Source organism: Lissotriton vulgaris, chromosome 1_2, assembly GCF_964263255.1.
Source record: "Lissotriton vulgaris chromosome 1_2, aLisVul1.2, whole genome shotgun sequence".
In the NCBI taxonomy this organism is placed as follows: Eukaryota; Metazoa; Chordata; class Amphibia; order Caudata; family Salamandridae; genus Lissotriton; species Lissotriton vulgaris.
In genome coordinates, this window is record NC_141686.1 from 316,112,427 (window position 1) to 316,137,945 (window position 25,519).

A 25,519-nucleotide genomic window follows, 5' to 3' on the forward strand; every position below is an offset into this window, starting at 1 on the left:
TTCGGAAAGAACTCTGGTCTCATTATAAATTGGACTAAATCCTGTGTCTACGTTTTAGCTGGAGGTCTCCCTTCATTGCCTCGTAGATTTCCAATTCAAGTAACTGAGACTGGCTTTAAATACCTAGGGATCTATTTCTCTTTGGACCCCATCGTTCGCTATGAGCGTAACTTGCTGCCCCCTCTTCAACGGCTGAAGCTTGACGTTTCGCGTTGGCGTAATTTGCCACTGTCGTCACTCGGTCGTGCAGCTCTTTTTAAAATGATGTCGCTGCCTAGATTCTTGTACGCTCTCCAGAACTCATTTGACCCCGTTCCTTCGAGTTACTTTCGAGAGGTGGAGAGCCTACAGAGGCGACTGGTCTGGGATGGACGTGCACTCATAGCTCTGTCTAAACTCACGCTTCCGTGGTATGACGGGGGCATTGCCCTCCCGGACATCAGGCGCTATTACTGGGCTTCCCAGTTAAGTGCGGTTAACCATGCAACGTATGCTCCCGGTCCCGCCCCTGCTTTTGCTATGGATAAATACCTTCTGCCGGGGGGGAACTTCAACAGGGCGCTGTATTCCAGGATGCTCTGTAAAACACTGGCGGGACCCACTAAAATTGCGGTACGTGTGTGGCATGACGCGAATGCGGCTTTGGGATGGAGTGATAGACTTACCCGTGCGACCCCATTGTATGAATCGGAAGGTCTGGGTAATTTGTGGCGAACAAAAGGTTTTGCTAAATGGGATATGATTGGTATTAGCAAGGTGGGGGATCTCTGGTCTAAAGGCGATGTTAAGACCTTTGAGGTGCTAAAGGCGGAATACGAACTCTGGGACAGAGAATTCTTCAGGTACGCCCAGGTCCGTCATGCGATATTGTAAGTTTTTGTTCCTGAGTCCTCACCTCTTGAGGATCGTATTCTGGATGGACATGTGCCCGATAGCACTATTTCATTGATTTACAAGAAGCTGATTAACAATAGGGCCGACCTGCTTGTACGCCTAAGGGAGTTGTGGATTGCCGACGGTCTAGAATTAGATGATGAGGACTGGCAATCCGCTTTGTCCTCGCCTTAAGAGGTCGCCATACCTGCTCGCCTTAGATTTGTTCAACTCAAGATCCTCCACCGTGTGTACGTCACTGGTCCGAGTCTGGTTCGCATGGGGTTTTCTTTGGATGATTTGTGTAAGCGTGGCTGCGGCATGACTGCCACCTTCCTCCACATTCTATGGGAATGTCCGGAGGTGGTTGAGTTCTGGTCCCGTGTGCATGTCACCATGGGGAGGGTTACTGGTGTGGCGTTGCAGCCCGAAGCCAGGCGCTGTCTCCTCAATGTCTGGGAACCCAATGATTATAACACGGCACAGATCGGCTGGGCGACCCTTGGTAATATGATCGCCAAAAGAGACATTGCACAGCTCTGGGGTTAACATAGACCGCCCACTGTATCGCTATGGAAGGAGAACATGGACTGGTGCATGTTTAGGGAGAAAGCTGCCTATCTGTCACGTGGTAGGCCCAGGAAATGGAGTAGAATTTGGTCCCAATGGAACTCATATCGTGGTAACATATGCACCCCCCACAAGATTTGCTTCCTGATGTTACCTTGTCCCCCTAATTGACATTCCAAACATTGACTTTACTGTACTGCTGTTGGTTTCCTTGCTAACCCCCCCCCCCCCCCCCCCCCCCCACCCCCCCTCATTACGGATATCAAATGTACTATACGCATTGCAATGCTGGAGCCCCGACCACATGGACCTATGACCAGATATATATATTGTGTTTATGCCTTGTGTAGTTTTTTTTTTTTTATATATATATATATTAAAATGTGAAACCTCGAAATTATCCGGCTTATCATCATGGCCCCTCGAGAATAATATGTGGAATCGCTGCCGAGCCCCCGGGATGTCGGCTGAAAAGCTGTGTAATTGTGTTATTTTGAGTGTCCATCTGGCTCTAACAGCGGCTGGCCCCTGTGACTATAAGATTATAAATGTATATTTTTAACAAAATAAAGGTTTAAAAAAAAAAGAAAAAAAAAAAAGGTTATCTAAATTCTAACTCTCAAGTTCTACATGGCCTAACGGTCTTTTTAGAATACTCACGCCAAAAAGGTTCTCAGTCAGGAGTGACATCAAAATCAGGAAGTTCAGAAATATACTGGGCTGCCGAGACGACGAATCTCCAGAATCCCTGTGCACAGAGTACCTTCTTAGTAGAATCCTGTTCTGTCCTCCTCAGTAGATTTCAGTCTCCTGACAAGATCACTCCCACAGAAAGCCACTTCTCTGATGAGCCCCGTGTTGGCTGCACCATTTGAAGAACTGAAATCTCCATTCTCAGGGAATACTTACTAATAGAAAAAAGAACTTGGCACAGAAGCTGAAATATGAAAGACATCTTTATTAAACTTAATTAAGTGAGGCCACGTCACACAGAAGCCGTGACAAATGAATGAGGTAGTCTGGGGAATACAGAGGACAGAGGCCTTTTATATGTTTTAGGGTTACATGACTCAGCACAAAAGTAAGGGGCAGTCCTAGCTTTTGCAAGCATGCACAAAACCCAACATTCCTTCTTACACAAGCTGAACAAACCCATAATAAAAGACCACAACCCATATCGTAAACAGGTCATAAAAAGAAGGAACAAAAACCGATGAGAGGTAGGATAAGGGGTGTGTATGTGCATACCAAACTTTACAATCTCCTGTGCTCTGATCTGTAATCTTGATCGGCTACTGGGCAAAGAACTGGTCTAACAAGGTCCGCTTCAGGCTACAGGGTCAGTTCACTCAGGTCATTCAAAAGTCAGCTAAAGTCATCAGCCTATGTGAGGGCAACTACAAAATGGCTGCCATGCACAAAATGGAACCCAAGGATTCAGAACGAAATCTTCAAATACACAGTGAATCCATCGGTGTAACATGATGAAAACACTCATACTTGCTGAGCTCACTGTTTACGGCTCGCTGTTACGAAAATCGTAACAGAACCACGATCTTTATGACCCAGGTTCAGAATTCACGGAACCTCAAATGGCTTCAGCCAGCTCACTCTTCCTTATTAAGGGTGCATTTGCCCTATGCCTAACAGCAATCAACTTGGCATCCTTGGCAGGCAGTGTACAAGGGGCATGGACAGTACATGAACTACCCAAGTGAGCTGCCATGTCTTTGATGTGTGCAAAAAGAACAATTGATGGACAGAATGCAGAGCATTGTCATACATTCACCCCAGTACAGAGATCTGGGCCTAAATTAATTGTTTTGTTTGCTCACCATGCCTCTCCAGTTTGGACCCAGCCATGTGCAAATCAGTCTTGACCCTGCACCCAATGGGAACAGTCCAGTCCGAACTGCCAGGCCCTCCCTGGACTAGGACCAGTTTTGGGGGTTCAACCCTCATCAGACAGGATAGCTTGACTCTAGTGGCATGGAGAGCACGGGACCCACGTCTGGGCATACCCGTCCCACTCTGTGTGACAAATGCAAAAAGAACAATTGATGGATAGAATGTAGAACAATGTCATACATTCACCCCAGTACAGAGATATGGGCCTAAAACCATAGTTTTTTTTTGCTCACCATGTCTCTCCAGTGTGGATGGTTTCATATGGCTGGGTCCAAACTGGAGAGGCACGGTGAGCAAAAAACGATGGATTTAGGTTTACTGGGGTGAATGTCTTTGATGTGGCCAGGCTTTGGGATGGAGTGCGCTTGGAGTGCTAAACCACATTCTTGCGAAGTTCCCTCCAGAAGAAGGTACAAAAATTTGACCACACTAACACCTGCAGGAAAACAGATGCCCATATAATCTGATAACAAATATTCTCCAACACATCCTCTCATGACCGGAATACATAAATATTGTTGTCTTAATATAGAGAATCTCCTTCATAAAACTGTTCTCTAAAGTCTAATGTTCGAGGCATATGAGCTGCAGGTTACACACTATGCATAAATCGCCACCTAGTGTTGGGCCCGGATGTTTGCAGTTTGTTTTTGTCCTGAAGAGTTCTTTGGAAGTCCCGAGATAGGTGACTCCTCCTTTGGACCACATTGCGCATGGGCATCGGCTCCATCCTTAGACTGTTATTTTTCCGCCATCGGGCTCGGATGTGTCTCCTGCGCTCCGGTCTGGAATCGGTTTTCCTTCGGCGCGCAATCCTCACCATATCGACGGTATTGTTTCGATCGCGTTCCCCATCAACGCGATTCTCACCACTTCGATTCCGGTCGTCGATGAAGGCCTTCGGGCCTAACTATGCCTCACTCTCTGGCTCATGGAAAGGACGTTATTCAAGAGATGTCCTCAATGTAGATCGAAGTTTCCCCACACCGATCTACATGAGGTGTGCAACCTTTGCCTCTCACCAGAGAACGAGGCCAAAGACTGTTTCGCCTGTGCCTCGTTCCGCTCCAAGAAGACGATTCGGGACCGACGAGCTTGAAGAACAATGGCTCGCTAGTCAGCTACGATCCCGGATGACATCTTTGAAGAGGGCGTCGATGTGCCAGAACACCAGCAGGCCGAAGAGGCCAGCTCCTCCGATGCAGAAGACTCAGACGTCGAGGACATCACTGCAGCGCAACGGGTCGTAAGTAAGAACGTCGACCCCGACCCTTCCTCGACACCCTCTAAAAAAGCTTCGGTCACACCCTCACCTTCGGGCCCAGGTGCATACCGAGAGACTGCTTCCCACGCCCTGCCTTCGGGCCCGGGAAAGAAGCCTATTAAGCCTCCATGCGGCTCGGGCTTGAGTCAGCCTATTTCTGCCGTCGATCCGGCACTGAAGAAAAAGCCATCTTCCTCATCCATGCTGGCTGCTTCCACACCCAAGCACCCGGCGCCGAAGACTGGCACCGGCTCATCGACGTCGAAACCGCACTCCGAGCCGAGTAAAAAACTGCCTAAAGGTCCCGGCTCACATGCTTCGGAACCGAAAAAACACCCGAACCAAAAAAGCACGTTCCCGTTAAAGACATTCTAAAAGCTCACAGCTCCAAGCCGAAAGACACTAAACCAGCTGCCAAGCCGGTGCCGAAAAAACCTTAGGAACCGAAAACTTCGACCCTGAAGGATCTGCCTTCATCAGAAGGCCTTTTTACACCAGATCCCACTCAAAAAAACTTGTGTAAGGGATCCTAAGACTGGCCAGTTAACTCTTAGTTCCAAGAAGAGACCACCAGAAGCGCCTGCAACTCCTCCTCCAAGGAAGAAGAGAGACATTGCAAGTTCTCCATAAAGAGTCCCTTCACCACCACCTCCCCATAATATTCCTCCTCCTAAAACTCCTACACCACATCATTCACCTACACCATCCACTGACCCAGAGAATACTGTAGATACCATTGGGTTGACTTGCACGCTGATGCTGTGGAGGAAGATTTCTTATTAGACACTGCACAAAGGTCCACAGCCACTTTACCAATGCTTAAAGGAGTCATTAAGCATGCAACAGAGGTGTTTAAAGATCCTGTCAGAGCTCGGATCCTCAACCCCCACATTGAGAAAAATACAAAGCTGCCCCTACGGACCCAGTCTACATTAGAGGTCCAGCACCACTAGATTCCTTAGTAGTATCTAATGCACGTAAACTTGCTAATTCACAGACATCAGGTGAGGCCTCACCACCAGATAAGGAATCCAAACTCCTTGACGCCTCTGGTAAGCGTACAGCTTCACAAGCAGCTAACATATGGCGCATCGCCAATACTCAAGCGCTATTGGCAAGATACGACAGGGCACATTATGATGAACTAGAATCCATCATGCAGCATCTTCCAGATAAATACAAGAATAGGGCCAATGAACTCATACAGGAAGGTAAAACTATCACCAACACTTCCATTCGTTGTGCCCTAGATGCCGCAGATACTGCTTCAAGGGCAATCAGTACCAGTGTCCTTCTCCGTAGGCATGCCTGGCTACGTATTTCAGGTTTCAAACCTAAAGTGCAAAATTCCATCCTCAACCAACCATTTTTATGAGCAACACCTATTTGACCCTAATGTCGATGTATCTTTAGAAAAAATGAAAAAAGACACCGACACAGCTAAATCTATGGGAGCCCTGCAACTACAGGCTCCCAGACGTTCTTTTCGTCGCTCATCATATAGAGGTAACACAGGAGGCTAAGCCTCCGACAGCCCCTCCACTTCCTATAAAGCCCCACGCCAATCTACATTCACTAAGAGCTACCACAGAGGGGGTTATAGGGGCAACAATAACAAAGACAGAGACAAAACCAGCAACTCCCGCTCTGCCTCCACCCCTGCCCAATGACTTTCCTCCACTTTCCCCCCCCCCCACCATTCCACTCCTGTGGGGGAAGACTACAACAATACCTTCCTGCCTGGATCAACATCACATCGGACAGGTGGGTGCGACAAATTACTCAATCAGGTTACTGTCTAGAACTTTCATCTACCCCCGAAACATACCACCCAAACAGCGTCCAATGTCACAAGAGCACATATCACTGCTAAAGCAAGAAGTGATATCTTTGCTAGAAAAAAGTGCAATAGAACCAGTTCCTCTGCAACAACAAAACAAAGGAGTCTACTCCCTATACTTTCTTATCCCAAAGAAGGACGGCTCTCTAAGGCCTATTCTTGACCTCAGACCCCAAACATATACATACAGTCAGACCATTTTCACATGGTCACACTCCAGCAAGTCCTTCCTCTTTTGTTGCACGACGACTTCCTTGCTACTCTAGATCTCAAAGACGCATACTTCCACATTTCCATTCACAAAGCTCACAGGAAGTACCTCAGATTTGTGATAGACGGGCAGCACTATCAATTCAAAGTACTCCCATTCGGAGTCGCAACAGCACCAAGAGTATTCACCAAATGCCTAGCAGTAGTGGCATCACACTTACGAAGACAACACATCCACGTCTTCCCATACCTCGACGACTCGCTCGTAAAAGCCAGCTCACACAATCAGTGTGTGAAACAGACACATGCCACTATCCAACTGCTACACAACTTGGGGTTCACAAAAAACCATACCAAGTCCCATCTGCTACCATCCAAAGTACAACAGTACCTCGGTGCCACAATAAATACCTCCAAAGCGCTACCTTATACCACTCCAGTAAGGATAGCCAACATGCAAGCTCTTATCTCAAAGTTTCAGCCACAACACTCCCTGGCCGCACGAGTGTTCATGCAGCTCATAGGGATGATGGCCTCTTGCATTTTTATAGTGCCCCATGCAAGACTTCAAATGCGTCCTCTCCAAGAGTGCTTTTCACGTCAATGGAACCAGGCTCAAGGTAAATTAACAGACTTAGTGTTGGTAGACAGTCGGGCTCATCGCTCTCTGCAGTGGTGGAACACGAAAAATCTTTCCAAAGGGCGACCGTTCCTAGAGCCAGTTCCTCAAGTAGTCTTGACAGCGGACGCATCGCTCTCCGGCTGGGGGGCCCACCTACTGCATCAAACCATGCAAGGCAGGTGGACCCCACAACAAAAGTTACTCTGTATCAATCACCTGGAGTTACTAGCCATATTCCTAGCACTGAAAGCTTTCCAAAAGCAAGTATCAAAAAAAGCTGTGTTAGTCCGCACCGACAATATGACAGCGATGTATTACATACAGAAGCAGGGCGGAACACACTCCCTGCAACTCTCTCAACTAGCACAAAACATATGGCGGTGGACTATACCCCAAAACATATTCCTGCTAGCTCAACATGTCCCAGGAGTACAAAATACCATGGCAAATCTGTTAAGTCGTCAAACACAACAGATCCACGAGTGGGAACTTTATCCGCAAGTTCTTCAACCATTCTTTCAGATGTGGGGACAAACTCAGATAGACCGCTTTGCCACCCATGAAAACGCCAAATGCCCAAACTTTGCCGCCAGATATCCACACCCACTGTCCAAAGGCAATGCGATATGGATGAACTGGTCCGGCAGATTTGCGTACGCTTTTCCACCTCTACCACTCATGCCACTAGTAGTAAGCAAACAGCAGCATTCTCTAACCCTCATCCTAGTGGCTCCAACGTGGGCCAGACATCTGTGGTACACCACACTGCTACAACTGTCGGTAGTACCACACCAAAAACTATACCTATCTCCACACTTTTTAACACAGAACCGTGGAGAGATCAGGCTCCTGAAGTCCTAGAGTTCGGATATCTTAACCTTCCTCCAGACTGCGTGAATGTTGTAAAAGAAGCTAGACGTCCAACCACTAGAGCATGCTATGCAGCTAAGTGGAAACGTTTTGTAATATATTGTCACAATAACCATATTAATCCTCTAGATGTTTCTATTCAACACATCATAGGATACCTACTACACCTCCAATGATGTAACTTAGCCTACACTTCTATTAGACTGCATCTCGCTGCCATAGCAGCATATCTTCAAAACAGGCAGCATCTATCTATGTTCAGAGTGCCTGCCATTAAAGCCTTCATGGAAGGCTTAAAAAGAATAATTCCTCCTAGAGTACCACCCTCACCAGTGTGGAATTTAAACATTGTTCTTACGCGACTGATGGGACCTCCCTTCGAACCATTACATAAATGTGAACTACAGTTCTTAACATGGAAGGTTGCGTTCCTAGTGGCTATTACTTAGTTATGAAGAGTTAGTGAATTACAAGCTCTAACCCTTCAAGATCCCTTCTTGCAAATGCATCACAATAAGGTTGTTCTCCGTACCAATCCAAAATTTCTTCCCCAAGTCATATCTCCCTTCCACCTCAATCAATCCGTGGAACTGCCAGTTTTCTTCTCACAGCCACAAACAGTAGCAGAAAGAGCTCTTCAAACCATAGATGACGGAAGAGCGTTGCTATACTACATTGAGAAAACACAACCCTTTCGCAAGACCAAGCAACTCTTTGTGTCTTTCTCACCACCTCACAAAGGCAACCCCATTTCGAAATCCGGGTTAGCTAGATGGATTGTCAAATGCATACAGATTTGCTACCATAAGGCTAAACGTACGTTATCTGTTCCTCCTAAAGCCCACTCTACAAGAAAAATAGGGGCTTCAATGGCATTTTTAGGGAACATTCCCCTAGATAACATTTGCAGAGCAGCTACATGGTCTACTCCGCACACATTCACAAAACACTACTGTGTAGATGTGCAAACAAAACAAGCTAATGTGGGCCAGGCTGTTCTCAAAACACTATTCCAAACGACTGCAACAGATCGGGGTGGTCGCCGCAAAGAGTGGGTACTGGTATATAATCTATGCATAGTGTGCAATCTGCAGCTCATATGCCTCGAACGGAAAATGCTACTTACCAATATGCATCTGTTCTTGGCATGTAAAGCTGCAGAGTTACACACGCCCACCCGCCTACCCTTGTCTGTTCCAGTATCATCTTAATTAGATACAGCTTACATGGACATCCTTCTTGTTATTGCAAAGCTCCATCATTTCCCTAATGGCGAAAAACAATCTAAGGATGGAGCCGATGCCCATGCGCAATATGGTCCAAAGGAGGAGTCACCTATCTCGTGACTTCCAAAGGACTTTTCAGGACAAAAACAAACTGCAAACATCCGGGCCCAACACTAGGTGGCGATCTATGCATAGTGTGTAACTCTGCAGTTCTACATGCCAAGAACAGATGTATACTCGTAAGTAGCATTTTCCTTCTGAGGGTTGATGTATCTACGGGTGCCTCCTCCTTATCTTGAAACAGAGGTTTTGGCTTAATAAACCGTAAACAAATAAGAGATGTTCCTGCTGCCCCATCCTGCCTCTTCTCCTCACAGACAATTGTTTCCACGTTCAGTCGGATAATGTTACAGCTCAAACTTGTCTTGGACTGAGACTAATTCAGTTTGGAATCAAAGATGACCCCCAGCTTGTGTCCTCACACAATGCCACGAGCACATGTTTCACATCTTGCTCCTCCCACACTGCCACATCCGCATTTTTCACAACTTGCATCCTCCAACACTGCGATGTATACATGTTTCACAGTTTGCGTCGTCCTACACTGGCATGTGTACATGTTTCACAGCTTGTCTTTCCATGCTGCCAAGTGTGCATGTTTTCCCAGCTTGCGTCCTCCCACACAGCCATGTGCATGTTTCACAATTCGCTCCTCCTACATTGCCATGTAAACGTGTTTCCCACACTGCAAATTGCTGCACATGCTTCATAGCTTGCGTCATCCCACACTGCCACATGCACGTTTGACAGCTTGCTCCTGCCACGCACTTGTTTGACAGCTTGCATCCTCCCACACTGCCACATGTGCATGTTTTACATCTTGCTCCTCTCACACTGCTACGCGTGCATGTTTTACAGTTTGCTCTTCCCAGACTGTCACTGTTTCACAACTTTAATCTTCCCATACTGTGTGCATGATTCACAGCTTCCGTCCACCCACACTGCCACATGTGCATGTTTCACAGCTTCCTCCTCCCACACTGCCACATGTGCACGTTTCACACATTTCATCCTTCCACACTGCCATGTGTGCATGTTTTACAACTTGCGTCCTCCTACACTGCCACATGTACATGTTTCACATCTTGCGCCCTCCCATACTGCCACATGTGCATGTTTCACAGCTTGCGTCCTCCCACACTGCCACATGTGCATGTTTTACAGCTTGCTTCCTCCCACACTGCCACATGTGCATGTTTCTCGGCTTACTTCCTCCCACACTGCCTCATGTGCATGGCTGACTGCTTCCGTCCCCCACACTGCCACGTTTGCATGTTTCAAAGCTTCCGTCCTCCCACACTGCCACATGTGCATGTTTCACAGCTTCCGACCCCCACTCTGCCACTTGTGCATGTTTCAGAGCTTCCGCCCTCCAACACTGCCACATGTGCAGGTTTCGCAGCTTGTGTCCTTCCATTCTGCCAAATGTGCATGTTTTACATCTGGGGTTCACCCACACTGCCATATGTGCATGTTTCACAGCTTGCGTCCTCCCACACTGCCATATGTGCATGTTTCACAGCTTGCGTCCTCCCACACTGCAACATGTGCATGTTTTACATCTTGCTCCTCTCACACTGCTACGCGTGCATGTTTTACAGTTTGCTCTTCCCAGACTGTCACTGTTTCACAACTTTAATCTTCCCATACTGTGTGCATGATTCACAGCTTCCGTCCACCCACACTGCCACATGTGCATGTTTCACAGCTTCTTCGTCCCACACTGCCACATGTGCACGTTTCACACATTTCATCCTTCCACACTGCCATGTGTGCATGTTTCACATCTTGCGTCCTCCCACACTGCCACATGTGCATGTTTTACAGCTTGCATCCTCCTACACTGTCAGATGTACATGTTTCACATCTTGTGCCCTCCCATACTGCCACATGTGCATGTTTCACAGCTTGAGTCCTCCCCCACTGCCAAATGTGCATGTTTTACAGCTTGATTCCTCCCACACTGCCTCATGTGCACGTTTCACACATTTCATCCTTCCACACTGCCATGTGTGCATGTTTCACATCTTGCGTCCTCCCACACTGCCACATGTGCATGTTTTACAGCTTGCATCCTCCTACACTGTCAGATGTACATGTTTCACATCTTGTGCCCTCCCACACTGCAACATGTGCATGTTTCACAGCTTCCGACCCCCTCTCTGCCACTAGTGCATGTTTCAGAGCTTCCGTCCTCCCACACTGCGACATGTGCATGTTTCAAAGCTTGTGTCCTTCCATACTGCCAAATGTGCATGTTTTACATCTTGGGTCCACCCACACTGCCATATGTGCATGTTTCAGAGCTTCCGTCCTCCCACACTGCCACATGTGCCACAGCTTGCGTCCTCCCACACTGCCACATGTCCATGTTTTACAGCTTGCTTCCTCCCACACTGCCCCATGTGCATGTTTCACAGCTTGCTTCCTCCCACACTGCCACATGTGCATGTTTCACTGCTTGCGTTCCCCATGCTGCCACATGTGCATGATTGACAGCTTCCCACCCCCACAAGGCCACGTGTGCATGTTTCAGAGCTTCCGTCCCCTCACACTGCCACATATGCATGTTTCACAGCTTGTGTCCTTCCATACTGCCAAATGTGCATGTTTTACAGCTTGCTTCCTCCCACACTGCTACATGTACATGTTTCACTGCTTGAGTTCTCCACACTGCCACATGTGCATGTTTCACAGCTTCCGACCCCCACTCTGCCACTTGTGCATGTTTCAGAGCTTCCGTCCTCCAACACTGCCACATGTGCAGGTTTTGCAGCTTGTGTCCTTCCATACTGCCAAATGTGCATGTTTTACAGCTTGGGCCCACCCACACTGCCATATGTCCATGTTTCTCAGATTGAACCCTCTTGATTGGCTGTAACTGTCATTGCTTTCTGTTGAGGGCGCTGATGCATGTTCCCTTGTGTACATATTTGGCACAACTATTCCAGCATTTTAAGCCAATGGTTGATAATTGCCTGGCCTTGGCTTTTACCTGAGTAGTCTGGGGCAGTGAGTTGAAGTGTTTTACAGGGTTCCACAGACATTTTTTAAATATTTATATTTACAGTTAAAGTTGTACGAGAGTGTGCATGTGCCTGTACATGTGCCCATCTGTCCTTTACTTGGTAGTAACTGGACCCTTTCCTCTTTGGGTAACGTTGTCTACACTGGAGCACCAGGGCCACAGTTTGCTTGTAATCCAGTGAAATAGCAAAGAAGCTGCCTTTCAGTGCTTGTCCCTCACAGTATGTCAGGAGACATCAGTGAAGGCTTGTGAGACGGTGGGGTTAGAAACACAAAAATCAGCGTACAATAGTAGATGGCAGCTTGCGCACTCCTTTACTGTAAGAAAACAGGATTTAATTCCACAAGAACCTCGTTTACTGCAAACAAGAATTTACACAAATCCAGAAAGTGCTTGCTCGTTAGTGGCCAACGTACGCCCCTGATCATTTTTGTACGCATTACATTTCTGCTAACATTGACCTTCATTCAAATAAACTCTGAGATATCTTTAAGGGTCTGATTCTCAGGGGAGCGTAAATGGTGTAAAAGTTCATCAGGCATAAACATAACCTTTGGTACAACTAATAATGGTCCCAATTCAGAATTCAGAATAAAAGGTGTCACCCTAAAAAATGTAGAGCTCAAACATTTACAACTCCGCAACAACCCCGCCCCCCGCCCCCAAGCAAAAGGCGCTCCAGCTGATGTGCAGGGACCAGTTAAAGAATCACTTGGGCCCTATGTTTTTTTTATGGCAGAGATTAAAAGTATCCAGCCAGCACCCATTGGAGTCTCCCTAGGGTGTCTTTATTTGTCATGTTTTGGATTTCAGGATCTGTTTTTGTGGTCAGAATTTTCCTCTAGTGGGGGCACCAGATGTAGGTACAGATGATACCAGTCCAGCTCAGAAGTCTCTCTTTAGGGGTACATTTGGCCAGAACTTCAAACCTAGTGTTACAAAGATAGTTAAAACTAGCTCCAAAACACATAAAACCAGTGGCGCAAAGATCTGTCTCTTGGTCACCCTGGGGTGGAAAAATGGTGTCCTACGGCACGGAATGAATCCAGGATAACTCGACCTTCTCATGGTGTGAAAATGATGGAGCAAGCCCTCAAAGCAGATGTCTGTGAATCAGTTTGTAAGCTGTGCTCCTGTGACCGTAGTACTTCTGGGCAGACCATGTCCATTGAGATGTCTTCACGCACGTCCATCAGTTTAGCCGAGCCCTGTGCAGGTCTACAGAGGGATCAGGTCACTCCACCTGGCAGAGACAAGAATGCTAGACCATCCTTTTCCTCCCAGATTAATGCATCTGAAGACTCTTCATGGTCTCAGATTAAGACCCAGTCTGGAGGAGAATGCCAGCTGTGCTGAGGTTCCTCTCCTGAACAAAGGGTTTCTCTCCCTACACTGATATGCAGGCTTCCTCTACATTAAGACATAGAAGATGTCCTCCTGATGCTGTCTAGTATTTACATCACTGTAGTGACCTGGGGGAGATGCCGGAACTAATCAGAGAGTCTTCAACAATTCAAGATGTATCTACCCCTCCCATCCTGAGAGAGCCTCTCTCCTTGTTGGTAGCCATTTTTCAAGGGCTTGGTCTGAGCCCAAGTCTCCAGTCAGAGCAGGTCAAGTGGTCTAGGCGTGATGTATACCGACATCGCACTGGAGCCCCACATGTAAATGTACATGTAAATGTACATGAATTTATATAGCGCAAATCACCACTGGTTTCTAAGCGCTTGCTTAGGGAACCCGTCCTGGTATTCCCCTGAGAGATAACCCCGGCAGGGTATCCGCAAGGTGAAAGCCAGGCATCCCGCCGCGAGGGGCCGTTGTGGAGATTAAGCAAGCTATTGCCCAGAGTCGCAGAGTGTGAACCCGTGAATCGATTAGGCACCGGAGCGAGAATTGTCGAGTCCATTGACATTTTAGGACTCAAGACCCCGCCGAGCCGGGAATTGAACCCTGGTCCCGGGCTGACCTCTGCTTCCAGGTCTGCCTCCTCTAACCAGTGAGCCACACTTCTCCACTTCTGTTCTGTTGTCAAAGGAGATGGCCACAAAACAAGAGATGGGTGACTAGGTGTCACTTGGGCAGAACTAAAGTGGGATGAGGGCCCCTGCCCCACCGCACAGCTTCACCAGTGTAGAGGAGAGTGTGTATGTGCATGGTGAGGTGTCAATGGGACAAGGGCATTGCGCATCGCACCACAGCTTCACCAGTGTAGATGAGGGGTACAGGAGAGTGTATATGTGCATGTTGAGGTGTTCGAGGGACAAGGGCATTGCGCATTGCACCACATCTCCACCAGTGTAAAGGAGGGGTACAGGAGAGTGTGTATGTGCATGTTGAGGTGTTCGAGGGACAAGGGCATTGTGCATCGCACCACATCTCCACCAGTGTAAAGGAGGGGTACAGGAGAGTGTGTATGTGCATGTTGAGGTGTTCGAGGGACAAGGGCATTGCGCAGCGCACCACATCTTCACCAGTGTAGAGGAGGGGTACAGGAGAGTGCGTATGTGCATGTTGAGGTGTTCGAGCTGGATATACTACAATGGGACAAGGGCATTGCGCATCGCAGCACATCTTCACCAGTGTAGAGGAGGGGTTCAGGAGAGTGTGTATGTGCATGTTGAGGTGTTCGAGCTGGATATACTACAATGGGACAAGGGCATTGCGCATCGCACCACATCTTCACCAGTGTAGAGGAGGGGTACAGGAGAGTGTGTATGTGTATGTTGAGGTGTTCGAGCTGGATATACTACAATGGGACAAGGGCATTGCGCATCACAGCACATCTTCACCAGTGTAGAGGAGGGGTACAGGAGAGTGTGTATGTGCATGGTGAGGTGTCCGAGCTGGATATACTACAATGGGACAAGGGCATTGCGCATCGCAGCACATCTTCACCAGTGTAGAGGAGGGGTACAGGAGAGTGGGTACAGGAGAGTGTGTATGTGCATGTTGAGGTGTTCGAGCTGGATATACTACAATGGGACAAGGGCATTGCGCATCGCAGCACATCTTCACCAGTGTAGAGGAGGGGTACAGGAGAGTGTGTATGTGCATGTTGAGGTGTTCGAGGTGGATATACTACAATGGGACAAGGGCATTGCGCATCGCAGCACATCTTCACCAGTGTAGAGGAGGGGTACAGGAGAGTGGGTACAGGAGAGTGTGTATGTGCATGTTGAGGTGTTCGAGCTGGATATACTACAATGGGACAAGGGCATTGCGCATCGCAGCACATCTTCACCAGTGTAGAGGAGGGGTACAGGAGAGTGTGTATGTGCATGTTGAGGTGTTCGAGCTGGATATACTACAATGGGACAAGGGCATTGCGCATCGCAGCACATCTTCACCAGTGTAGAGGAGGGGTACAGGAGAGTGTGTATGTGCATGGTGAGGTGTCCGAGCTGGATATACTACAATGGGACAAGGGCATTGCGCATCGCAGCACATCTTCACCAGTGTAGAGGAGGGGTACAGGAGAGTGTGTATGTGCATGTTGAGGTGTTCGAGGGATAATGGCATTGCGCATCGCACCACATCTTCACCAGTGTAGAGGAGGGGTACAGGAGAGTGTGTATGTGCATGTTGAGGTGTTCGAGGTGGATATACTACAATGGGACAAGGGCATTGCGCATCGCACCAAATCTTCACCGGTGTAGAGGAGGGGTACAGGAGAGTGGGTACAGGAGAGTGTGTATGTGCATGTTGAGGTGTTTGAGGGGGATATACTACAATGGGACAAGGGCATTGCGCATCGCATCACATCTTCACCAGTGAAGAGGAGGGGTACAGGAGAGTGGGTACAGGAGAGTGTGTATGTGCATGTTGAGGTGGATATACTACACTGGGACAAGGGCATTGCGCATCGCACCACATCTTCACCAGTGTAGAGGAGGGGTACAGGAGAGTGTGTATGTGCATGTTGAAGTGTTCGAGCTGGATATACTACAATGGGACATGGGCATTGCGCATCGCAGCACATCTTCACCAGTGTAGAGGAGGGGTACAGGAGCGTGTGCATGTGCATGTTGAGGTGTTCGAGCTGGATATACTACAATGGGACAAGGGCATTGCGCATCGCAGCACATCTTCACCAGTGTAGAGGAGGGGTACAGAAGAGTGTGTATGTGCATGTTGAGGTGTTCGAGTTGGATATACTACAATGGGACAAGGGCATTGCGCATCGCAGCACATCTTCAGCAGTGTAGAGGAGGGGTACAGGAGAGTGTGTATGTGCATGGTGAGCCGTTCGGGTGGATATACTACAATGGGACAAGGGCTTTGCGCATCGCACCACATCTTCACCACAACTTCACCAGTGTAGAAGAGGGGTACAGAAGAGTGTGTATGTGCATGTTGAGGTGTTCCAGGTGGATATACTACAATGGGACAAGGGCATTGCGCATCGCAGCACATCTTCACCAGTGTAGAGGAGGGGTACAGGAGAGTGTGTATGTGCATGTTGAGGTGTTCGAGGGGGATATACTACAATGGGACAAGGGCATTGCGCATCGCACCACATCTTCACCAGTGTAGAGGAGGGGTACAGGAGAGTGTGTATGTGCATGTTGAGGTGTTCGAGCTGGATATACTACAATGGGACAAGGGCATTGCGCATCGCACCACATCTTCACCAGTGTAGAGGAGGGGTACAGGAGAGTGTGTATGTGCATGGTGAGGTGTCCGAGCTGGATATACTACAATGGGACAAGGGCATTGCGCATCGCAGCACATCTTCACCAGTGTAGAGGAGGGGTACAGGAGAGTGTGTATGTGCATGGTGAGGTGTCCGAGCTGGATATACTACAATGGGACAAGGGCATTGCGCATCGCAGCACATCTTCACCAGTGTAGAGGAGGGGTACAGGAGAGTGTGTATGTGCATGGTGAGGTGTCCGAGCTGGATATACTACAATGGGACAAGGGCATTGCGCATCGCAGCACATCTTCACCAGTGTAGAGGAGGAGTACAGGAGAGTGTGTATGTGCATGGTGAGGTGTCCGAGCTGGATATACTACAATGGGACAAGGGCATTGCGCATCGCACCACATCTTCACCAGTGTAGAGGAGGGGTTCAGGAGAGTGTGTATGTGCATGTTGAGGTGTTCGAGCTGGATATACTACAATGGGACAAGGGCGTTGTGCATCGCACCACATCTTCACCAGTGAAGAGGAGGGGTACAGGAGAGTGTGTATGTGCATGTTGAGGTGTTCGAGGGACAAGGGCATTGCGCAGCGCACCACATCTTCACCAGTGTAGAGGAGGGGTACAGGAGAGTGTGTATGTGCATGTTGAGGTGTTCGAGCTGGATATACTACAATGGGACAAGGGCATTGCGCATCGCAGCACATCTTCAGCAGTGTAGAGGAGGGGTACAGGAGAGTGTGTATGTGCATGGTGAGCCGTTCGGGTGGATATACTACAATGGGACAAGGGCATTGCGCATCGCAGCACATCTTCACCAGTGTAGAGGAGGGGTACAGAAGAGTGTGTATGTGCATGTTGAGGTGTTCGAGTTGGATATACTACAATGGGACAAGGGCATTGCGCATCGCAGCACATCTTCAGCAGTGTAGAGGAGGGGTACAGGAGAGTGTGTATGTGCATGGTGAGCCGTTCGGGTGGATATACTACAATGGGACAAGGGCTTTGCGCATCGCACCACATCTTCACCACAACTTCACCAGTGTAGAAGAGGGGTACAGGAGAGTGTGTATGTGCATGTTGAGGTGTTCGAGGTGGATATACTACAATGGGACAAGGGCATTGCGCATCGCAGCACATCTTCACCAGTGTAGAGGAGGGGTACAGGAGAGTGTGTATGTGCATGTTGAGGTGTTCGAGGGGGATATACTACAATGGGACAAGGGCATTGCGCATCGCACCACATCTTCACCAGTGTAGAGGAGGGGTACAGGAGAGTGTGTATGTGCATGTTGAGGTGTTCGAGCTGGATATACTACAATGGGACAAGGGCATTGCGCATCGCAGCACATCTTCACCAGTGTAGAGGAGGGGTACAGGAGAGTGTGTATGTGCATGGTGAGGTGTCCGAGCTGGATATACTACAATGGGACAAGGGCATTGCGCATCGCAGCACATCTTCACCAGTGTAGAGGAGGGGTACAGGAGAGTGTGTATGTGCATGGTGAGGTGTCCGAGCTGGATATACTACAATGGGACAAGGGCATTGCACATTGCAGCACATCTTCACCAGTGTAGAGGAGGGGTACAGGAGAGTGGGTACAGGAGAGTGTGTATGTGCATGTTGAGGTGTTCGAGCTGGATATACTACAATGGGACAAGGGCATTGCACATCGCAGCACATCTTCACCAGTGTAGAGGAGGGGTACAGGAGAGTGTGTATGTGCATGGTGAGGGGTCCGAGCTGGATATACTACAATGGGACAAGGGCATTGCGCATCACAGCACATCTTCACCAGTGTAGAGGAGGGGTACAGGAGAGTGTGTATGTGCATGGTGAGGTGTCCGAGCTGGATATACTACAATGGGACAAGGGCATTGCACATCGCAGCACATCTTCACCAGTGTAGAGGAGGGGTACAGGAGAGTGTGTATGTGCATGGTGAGGTGTCCGAGCTGGATATACTACAATGGGACAAGGGCATTGCGCATCACAGCACATCTTCACCAGTGTAGAGGAGGGGTACAGGAGAGTGTGTATGTGCATGTTGAGGTGTTCGAGGGGGATATACTACAATGGGACAAGGGCATTGCGCATCGCACCACATCTTCACCAGTGTAGAGGAGGAGTACAGGAGAGTGTGTATGTGCATTTTGAGGTGGATATGCTACAATGGGACAAGGGCATTGCGCATCGCACCACATCTTCACCAGTGTAGAGGAGGGGTACAGGAGAGTGTGTATGTGCATGTTGAGGTGTTCGAGCTGGATATACTACAATGGGACAAGGGCATTGCGCATCGCAGCACATCTTCACCAGTGTAGAGGAGGGGTACAGGAGAGTGTGTATGTGCATGTTGAGGTGTTCGAGGTGGATATACTACAATGGGACAAGGGCATTGCGCATCGCAGCACATCTTCACCAGTGTAGAGGAGGGGTACAGGAGAGTGTGTATGTGCATGTTGAGGTGTTCGAGCTGGATATACTACAATGGGACAAGGGCATTGCGCATCGCAGCACATCTTCACCAGTGTAGAGGAGGGGTACAGGAGAGTGTGTATGTGCATGTTGAGGTGTTCGAGGGGGATATACTACAATGGAACAAGGGCATTGCGCATCGCACCACATCTTCACCAGTGTAGAGGAGGAGTACAGGAGAGTGTGTATGTGCATTTTGAGGTGTTCGAGCTGGATATACTACAATGGGACAAGGGCATTGCGCATCACAGCACATCTTCACCAGTGTAGAGGAGGGGTTCAGGAGAGTGTGTATGTGCATGTTGAGGTGTTCGAGCTGGATATACTACAATGGGACAAGGGCATTGCGCATCGCATCACATCTTCACCAGTGAAGAGGAGGGGTACAGGAGAGTGTATATGTGCATGGTGAGGTGTCCGAGCTGGATATACTACAATGGGACAAGGGTATTGCGCATCGCAGCACATCTTCACCAGTGTAGAGGAGGGGTACAGGAGAGTGTGTATGTGCATGTTGAGGTGGATATACTACAATGGGACAAGGGCATTGCGCATCGCACCACATCTTCACCAGTGTAGAGGAGGGGTACAGGAGAGTGTGTATGTGCATGGTGAGGTGTCCGAGCTGGATATACTACAATGGGACAAGGGTATTGCGCATCGCAGCACATCTTCACCAGTGTAGAGGAGGGGTACAGGAGAGTGTGTATGTGCATGTTGAGGTGTTCGAGATGGATATACTACAATGGGACAAGGGCATTGCGCATCGCACAACATCTTCACCAGTGTAGAGGAGGGGTACAGGAGAGTGTGTATGTGCATGTTGAGGTGTTCGAGGGGGATATACTACAATGGGACAAGGGCATTGCGCATCGCACCACATCTTCACCAGTGTAGAGGAGGGGTACAGGAGAGTGTGTATGTGCATGTTGAGGTGTTCGAGATGGATATACTACAATGGGACAAGGGCATTGCGCATCGCACCACATCTTAACCAGTGTAGAGGAGGGGTACAGGAGAGTGTGTATGTGCATGTTGAGGTGTTCGAGGGGGATATACTACAATGGGACAAGGGCATTGCGCATCGCACCACATCTTCACCAGTGTAGAGGAGGGGTACAGGAGAGTGTGTATGTGCATGTTGAGGTGTTCGAGGTGGATATACTACAATGGGACAAGGGCATTGCGCATCGCACCAAATCTTCGCCAGTGTAGAGGAGGGGTACAGGAGAGTGGGTACAGGAGAGTGTGTATGTGCATGTTGAGGTGTTCGAGCTGGATATACTACAATGGGACAAGGGCATTGCACATCGCACCACATCTTAACCAGTGTAGAGGAGGGGTACAGGAGAGGGTGTATGTGCATTTTGAGGTGTTCGAGGTGGATATACTACAATGGGACAAGGGCATTGCGCATCGCAGCACATCTTCACCAGTGTAGAGGAGGGGTACAGGAGAGTGTGTATGTGCATTTTGAGGTGGATATACTACAATGGGACAAGGGCATTGCAGGACATCTTCACCAGTGTAGAGGAGGGGTACAGGAGAGTGTGTATGTGCATGTTGAGGTGGATATACTACAATGGGACAAGGGCATTGCGCATCACACCACATCTTCACCAGTGTAGAGTAGGGGTACAGGAGAGTTTGCAGGTTGAGGTGGGTATATTTAACTTTCTCTTCAACACTTTGCATGTGGGGTTCAAGGGAAAGTAGACCTCACTAAGCTATTTATAGCTAACACATTGGCAAACACCCAACGACCATCCTTCATACAGGATTAAAGAAAAGGGCCCCATTTATGGCGACTGAATGTACCTTTTACAGGGTAGGAGCTAGTAGGTCTGCTACACAGCTGAACAGGTGTAAAAAGGCCTGTGGCTTTGAACAATAATCTGTCTGCCACCACCATCAGTCACCATGCAGCATGGGTGCCAATAAGAAAGAGGGCATACTTTGGGTGTCTCTATCATCAGCAAGGGGTGATGTAAATAGACAGAACGCTTCCTGTGGTCTCCCTTGATGGGCAAGCCTATGTGAAAAACCACAAGGCTGTCCACAAAAACATACAAGGGCAGGGTGGTACCGTCTACAGAACCATGCTGAGGTCCTTCATCTAAGCAGTGTGCATGCCCCTAAGAGGCTGACAGACATGTTTGATTTTTTCCAATTTTATACTACCGTTCTGCTCGCCCTCGATTCTGCGATCCTCCTCTTTAGGTTATGATCCTAATAAACCTTTTTTACGCACCAGAGGTCATTTTCTTTTGAAAATAGTGATTATTGCATCTCTGAAAATAGTGAAACTGCTGAGTGCCACTGATTTTAGATCTGAATTTTCTCACCAATTTCTACTTTCTCGGTCCACAGGTACTGCATGAGCGAGGCGTCACCCTGAGGACCATGTTTGTATGCATCTCAGCTTGCAGCATATGGCATCTCATTTGCACCTTCTTGGTGATGCCCCGGACTCACATCCCCTTCCCTGTACCTGAGGATTACACCTATGGGTAAGGAATGCTGTGTGGAGGCTCTAGACTCAGGCAGAGCCTCATCTGGGTCAGTATTGTGAAGCATCTCTTGCAGTCCAACAGATCTCCAAACTCAAGCATCGTGACAGGCTTGTCATACTCAAACAAAAAAAGTTCCTTTTATCCTCCTTATTATATAAATATATGTATCTTTCTAAAATTGGGCACTGACTAATACCCTCTAATCAGCTGTTTCAGGAAACAAATAATCCTTTACGTATTGTTTAACAGGCAATACCATTTTTGAAGTCCTTCCTTATGGATAATTAACGAAAAAGTGGGAATATTACCAATTAATTTTCTAAGCCTCCATTATAATATAAACTTTTTGTTGTAATCTTCCTCTCTTTCCCCTTGGAAGCTTCCTCCCTCCCCTGCCTCCTCCTCCCTCTTGGAACGTTCCTCTAGAGTTCACTGTAGAATGTTGAACAGCCTGTCCGTTGCGGAAAGTGGATGACAGAATAAAGACGGTTGCCCCAGTATTGGAACTTTCATAGATTCCCATGCTTTGTATCATTCCCCGTCCTCGGAATGGGAGCCTAGGTAAATAAAAAATACCATATTAATAGGTACAAAAGAGAAAACTAGGCCCATGCCTCATCTCATTTTGTAACCTATCAATCTCTTTTTGTAAAAGAGACCAAACTTTCTGCAACAACCAATCAGAAGAGCCTCACCCCTTGGAACCTTCCTGAGAGAGCCTCAGAGCCTCAGATTTTCTACCGCACGTTGTGCTGGGGGCTTTGCTCAGATTTTCTTCTACTACTTTAAAACAACCTTTTTTCTTGGAGGAATGTCTGATAAGGAAAAGAAAGCTTTGTTTAAGGCTTGTGCTACTTGCTCTAAAAAGCATCTGTATGTAGATGACAAGCATACAGATTGCTTTTATTGCTTGTACCCAGACCACAAGGCTACAGAGTGTAAAATCTGCAGGACCTTCTCTACAAAAACTTTGAGGGACAGGGAAGGACGTCTTTTGACCTGGCTCCAATAATGAAATCGAGGAAGGAGGTCGTTCCCAGTAATGAAGAGGATTCTTCTTTGGATTCCTCTTCAAGGAGATCAATAAAATGGGGTAGGTCACCCCTTCAACCTCTACTGAGCCTCCTTCTAAATCCACTCAAAAGATCTCTGATAGGTCTGGTGGTTCTGGTCCCCTAAAATCTCATCACCGAGGTGTAAAGGAGAAAGTGGGATTGAGTGCTGAGGTGATTTCTATTCAGATAGGTCCAGAGGAGCCTCTGTGGCCTCTCCTCCTTCAGAGAAACAAAACGGTTTTAAAAACCTGCTTCTCTGCCTCAGGACTCGAAATCCGTGAAGAAAAACCGCGAGGGCGTCGACGACGGCAGCTTTATCGTCGACGATTGGACTATCTTCCTCGTCGACGAGATTGGTATCGTCGACGAGGATGACGCCGACGGTGGTGTAGACGATAACATCGACGACGATGGCTATGACGACGACAGCCTTGATTTTGACGACGATCTCGTTGACGGTGCCGTCGACGCTTACACCTTCGTCGACCATGACTAGTTCATTGTCGACGGTGCTCTCGTCGACGACGGTTCCGTCAACGGTGGAAAGAGTACGGATTGTGATAAAAAGACGGCAAATTACGCCTGAGATGACGTCCCCACGAAGGGTGACGCCCCTACCTCCTGCTTTACTTTTTGATGAGGATAATTCAGAGGAGGCAGAGGATGAAGACAATGGTGGTCCTTATGGCGCTGCTTACAGTCCTTCGCAGCTCAATGTGAAATATCAGGACTCGGATTCTGATGGCTATTATGAGGAGGTGCCTCAACCTCCTCCCAGAGAGAGACTGCAGGAACAATCCCAGCAAGGTATGGTGGCAATGCCTTCTTCGCTTATATCAGTCCTGCAGATGATGCTCATGGACTACAGGAAACGGTTTCCTTCACAACCTCCGGAAACCATTCACATGCCTCCTCCTTCTGTACCACCTCCCACTACAACGGATATTCGGCCACGGAATCCAGAACCTGAGGAGGTCCATCAACTATCGATTCAGATACATACAGTTCAGGATGATGATGATTCCTTGGTTGTGCCCCCGATCTCGTCTGCCATTATTTTGTTGTGCCCGTCTCTCCACCCCGCTCCCTGCCGCTGCTCCCCCGCGGCCCCACCCCAGCTCCCTCCAGCATCTCCGGACCGATCCCCCTCCCCACTCGCCACCCCGCTCCCGCCTCCCAGCTGCTCCTCCCTCGCTCCGCCCCCCTCCACTCTCCACCTATGGCAGTCGTGTACGCGCAGCGGGCGCGCCCTATGCGCGCTGGAGGCGCGCCAAAGGTAAGCCCTTCTGCGCCCGTCCGCGCCTGTACTGCGCCCAGCGCCAGAACCCCTGGATCCCGCAGAGGCCATCCCTCTCGCCGAACTTACGACGCTGCAACCCTCACTGCACTCGACACCGGCCGCCTCCACTACTGCCACCAAGCCACCCCAGGACGTACCCATGGACCCTTCACCTGCCAATCCTGTAAGTTCTGCTGCATCAGGACCCACACTACAACCACAAACGCCAAACAGAGCTCCAATAACAACTACCTGAAGTGCATCCTGCTCAACACCCGCTCGGTCCACAGATACGCCATTGAACTATGGAACCTACTCGACACCACTTCACCGGACGTCGCCTTTCTCACGGAAACCTGGATGAACGCCTCATCAGCACCCGACATTGCCATAGCCATCCCGGACGGATACAAGATCATCCGAAGAGACCGCATCAACCAAACAGGAGGAGGCATCGCCATTGCCCACAAGAACACCATCTGCATCTCATCCAACTCCGACGACACCCTCTTAGCCACCGAACACCTCCACTTCCAGATACACACCGACCCCAAGACCAAACTCAGAGGCACCCTCATTTACAGACTCCCAGGACCCCGCACACAATTCAGCGAAGACATTGCTGACTTTGTCAGCCCACACTCCCTCCCCTCCGATGACTACATCCTCCTAGGGGACCTCAACTTCCACCTGGAGAATGACAACAACACCACCACCCTGCTGGATAACCTCGCCAATCTCGGACTCAAACAACTGGTGAACACCCCCACCCACTACGCCGGACACACGCTCGACCCAATCTTCTCATCCAGCAAGCACATCTCCTTCAATCAGGTCATGGAACTGCACTGGACAGACCACAGCTGCGTCCACTTCAGCTTCAGAAAGACCACGACCCACCACCACCCGCAACACGTTCCCCGCAGAAGCTGGAACAAAATTACCACTGACCAGCTCACCACATCTCTGAACTAAAACCCTCCCGCCATAGCTACGGACCCAAATCAAGCAGCCATCAATCTCGCACAGTGGATCACCCACTGCGCTAACGAACTAGCACCCTTGAAAAACCATCC

General features: G+C 48.8%; 1 protein-coding gene across 1 annotated transcript in view; it reads left to right on the forward strand.

Moving 5' to 3' along the window:
• LOC147736606 (equilibrative nucleobase transporter 1-like) overlaps positions 1–25,519 on the forward strand; it is a 767,478-nt gene that overhangs the window by 259,967 nt on the left and 481,992 nt on the right. The window contains exon 6 of the mRNA XM_086953784.1: positions 21,967–22,106. Within this exon, the coding sequence (XP_086809910.1) occupies positions 21,967–22,106 (140 nt within the window). The remainder of the gene's footprint in view (positions 1–21,966; positions 22,107–25,519) is intronic.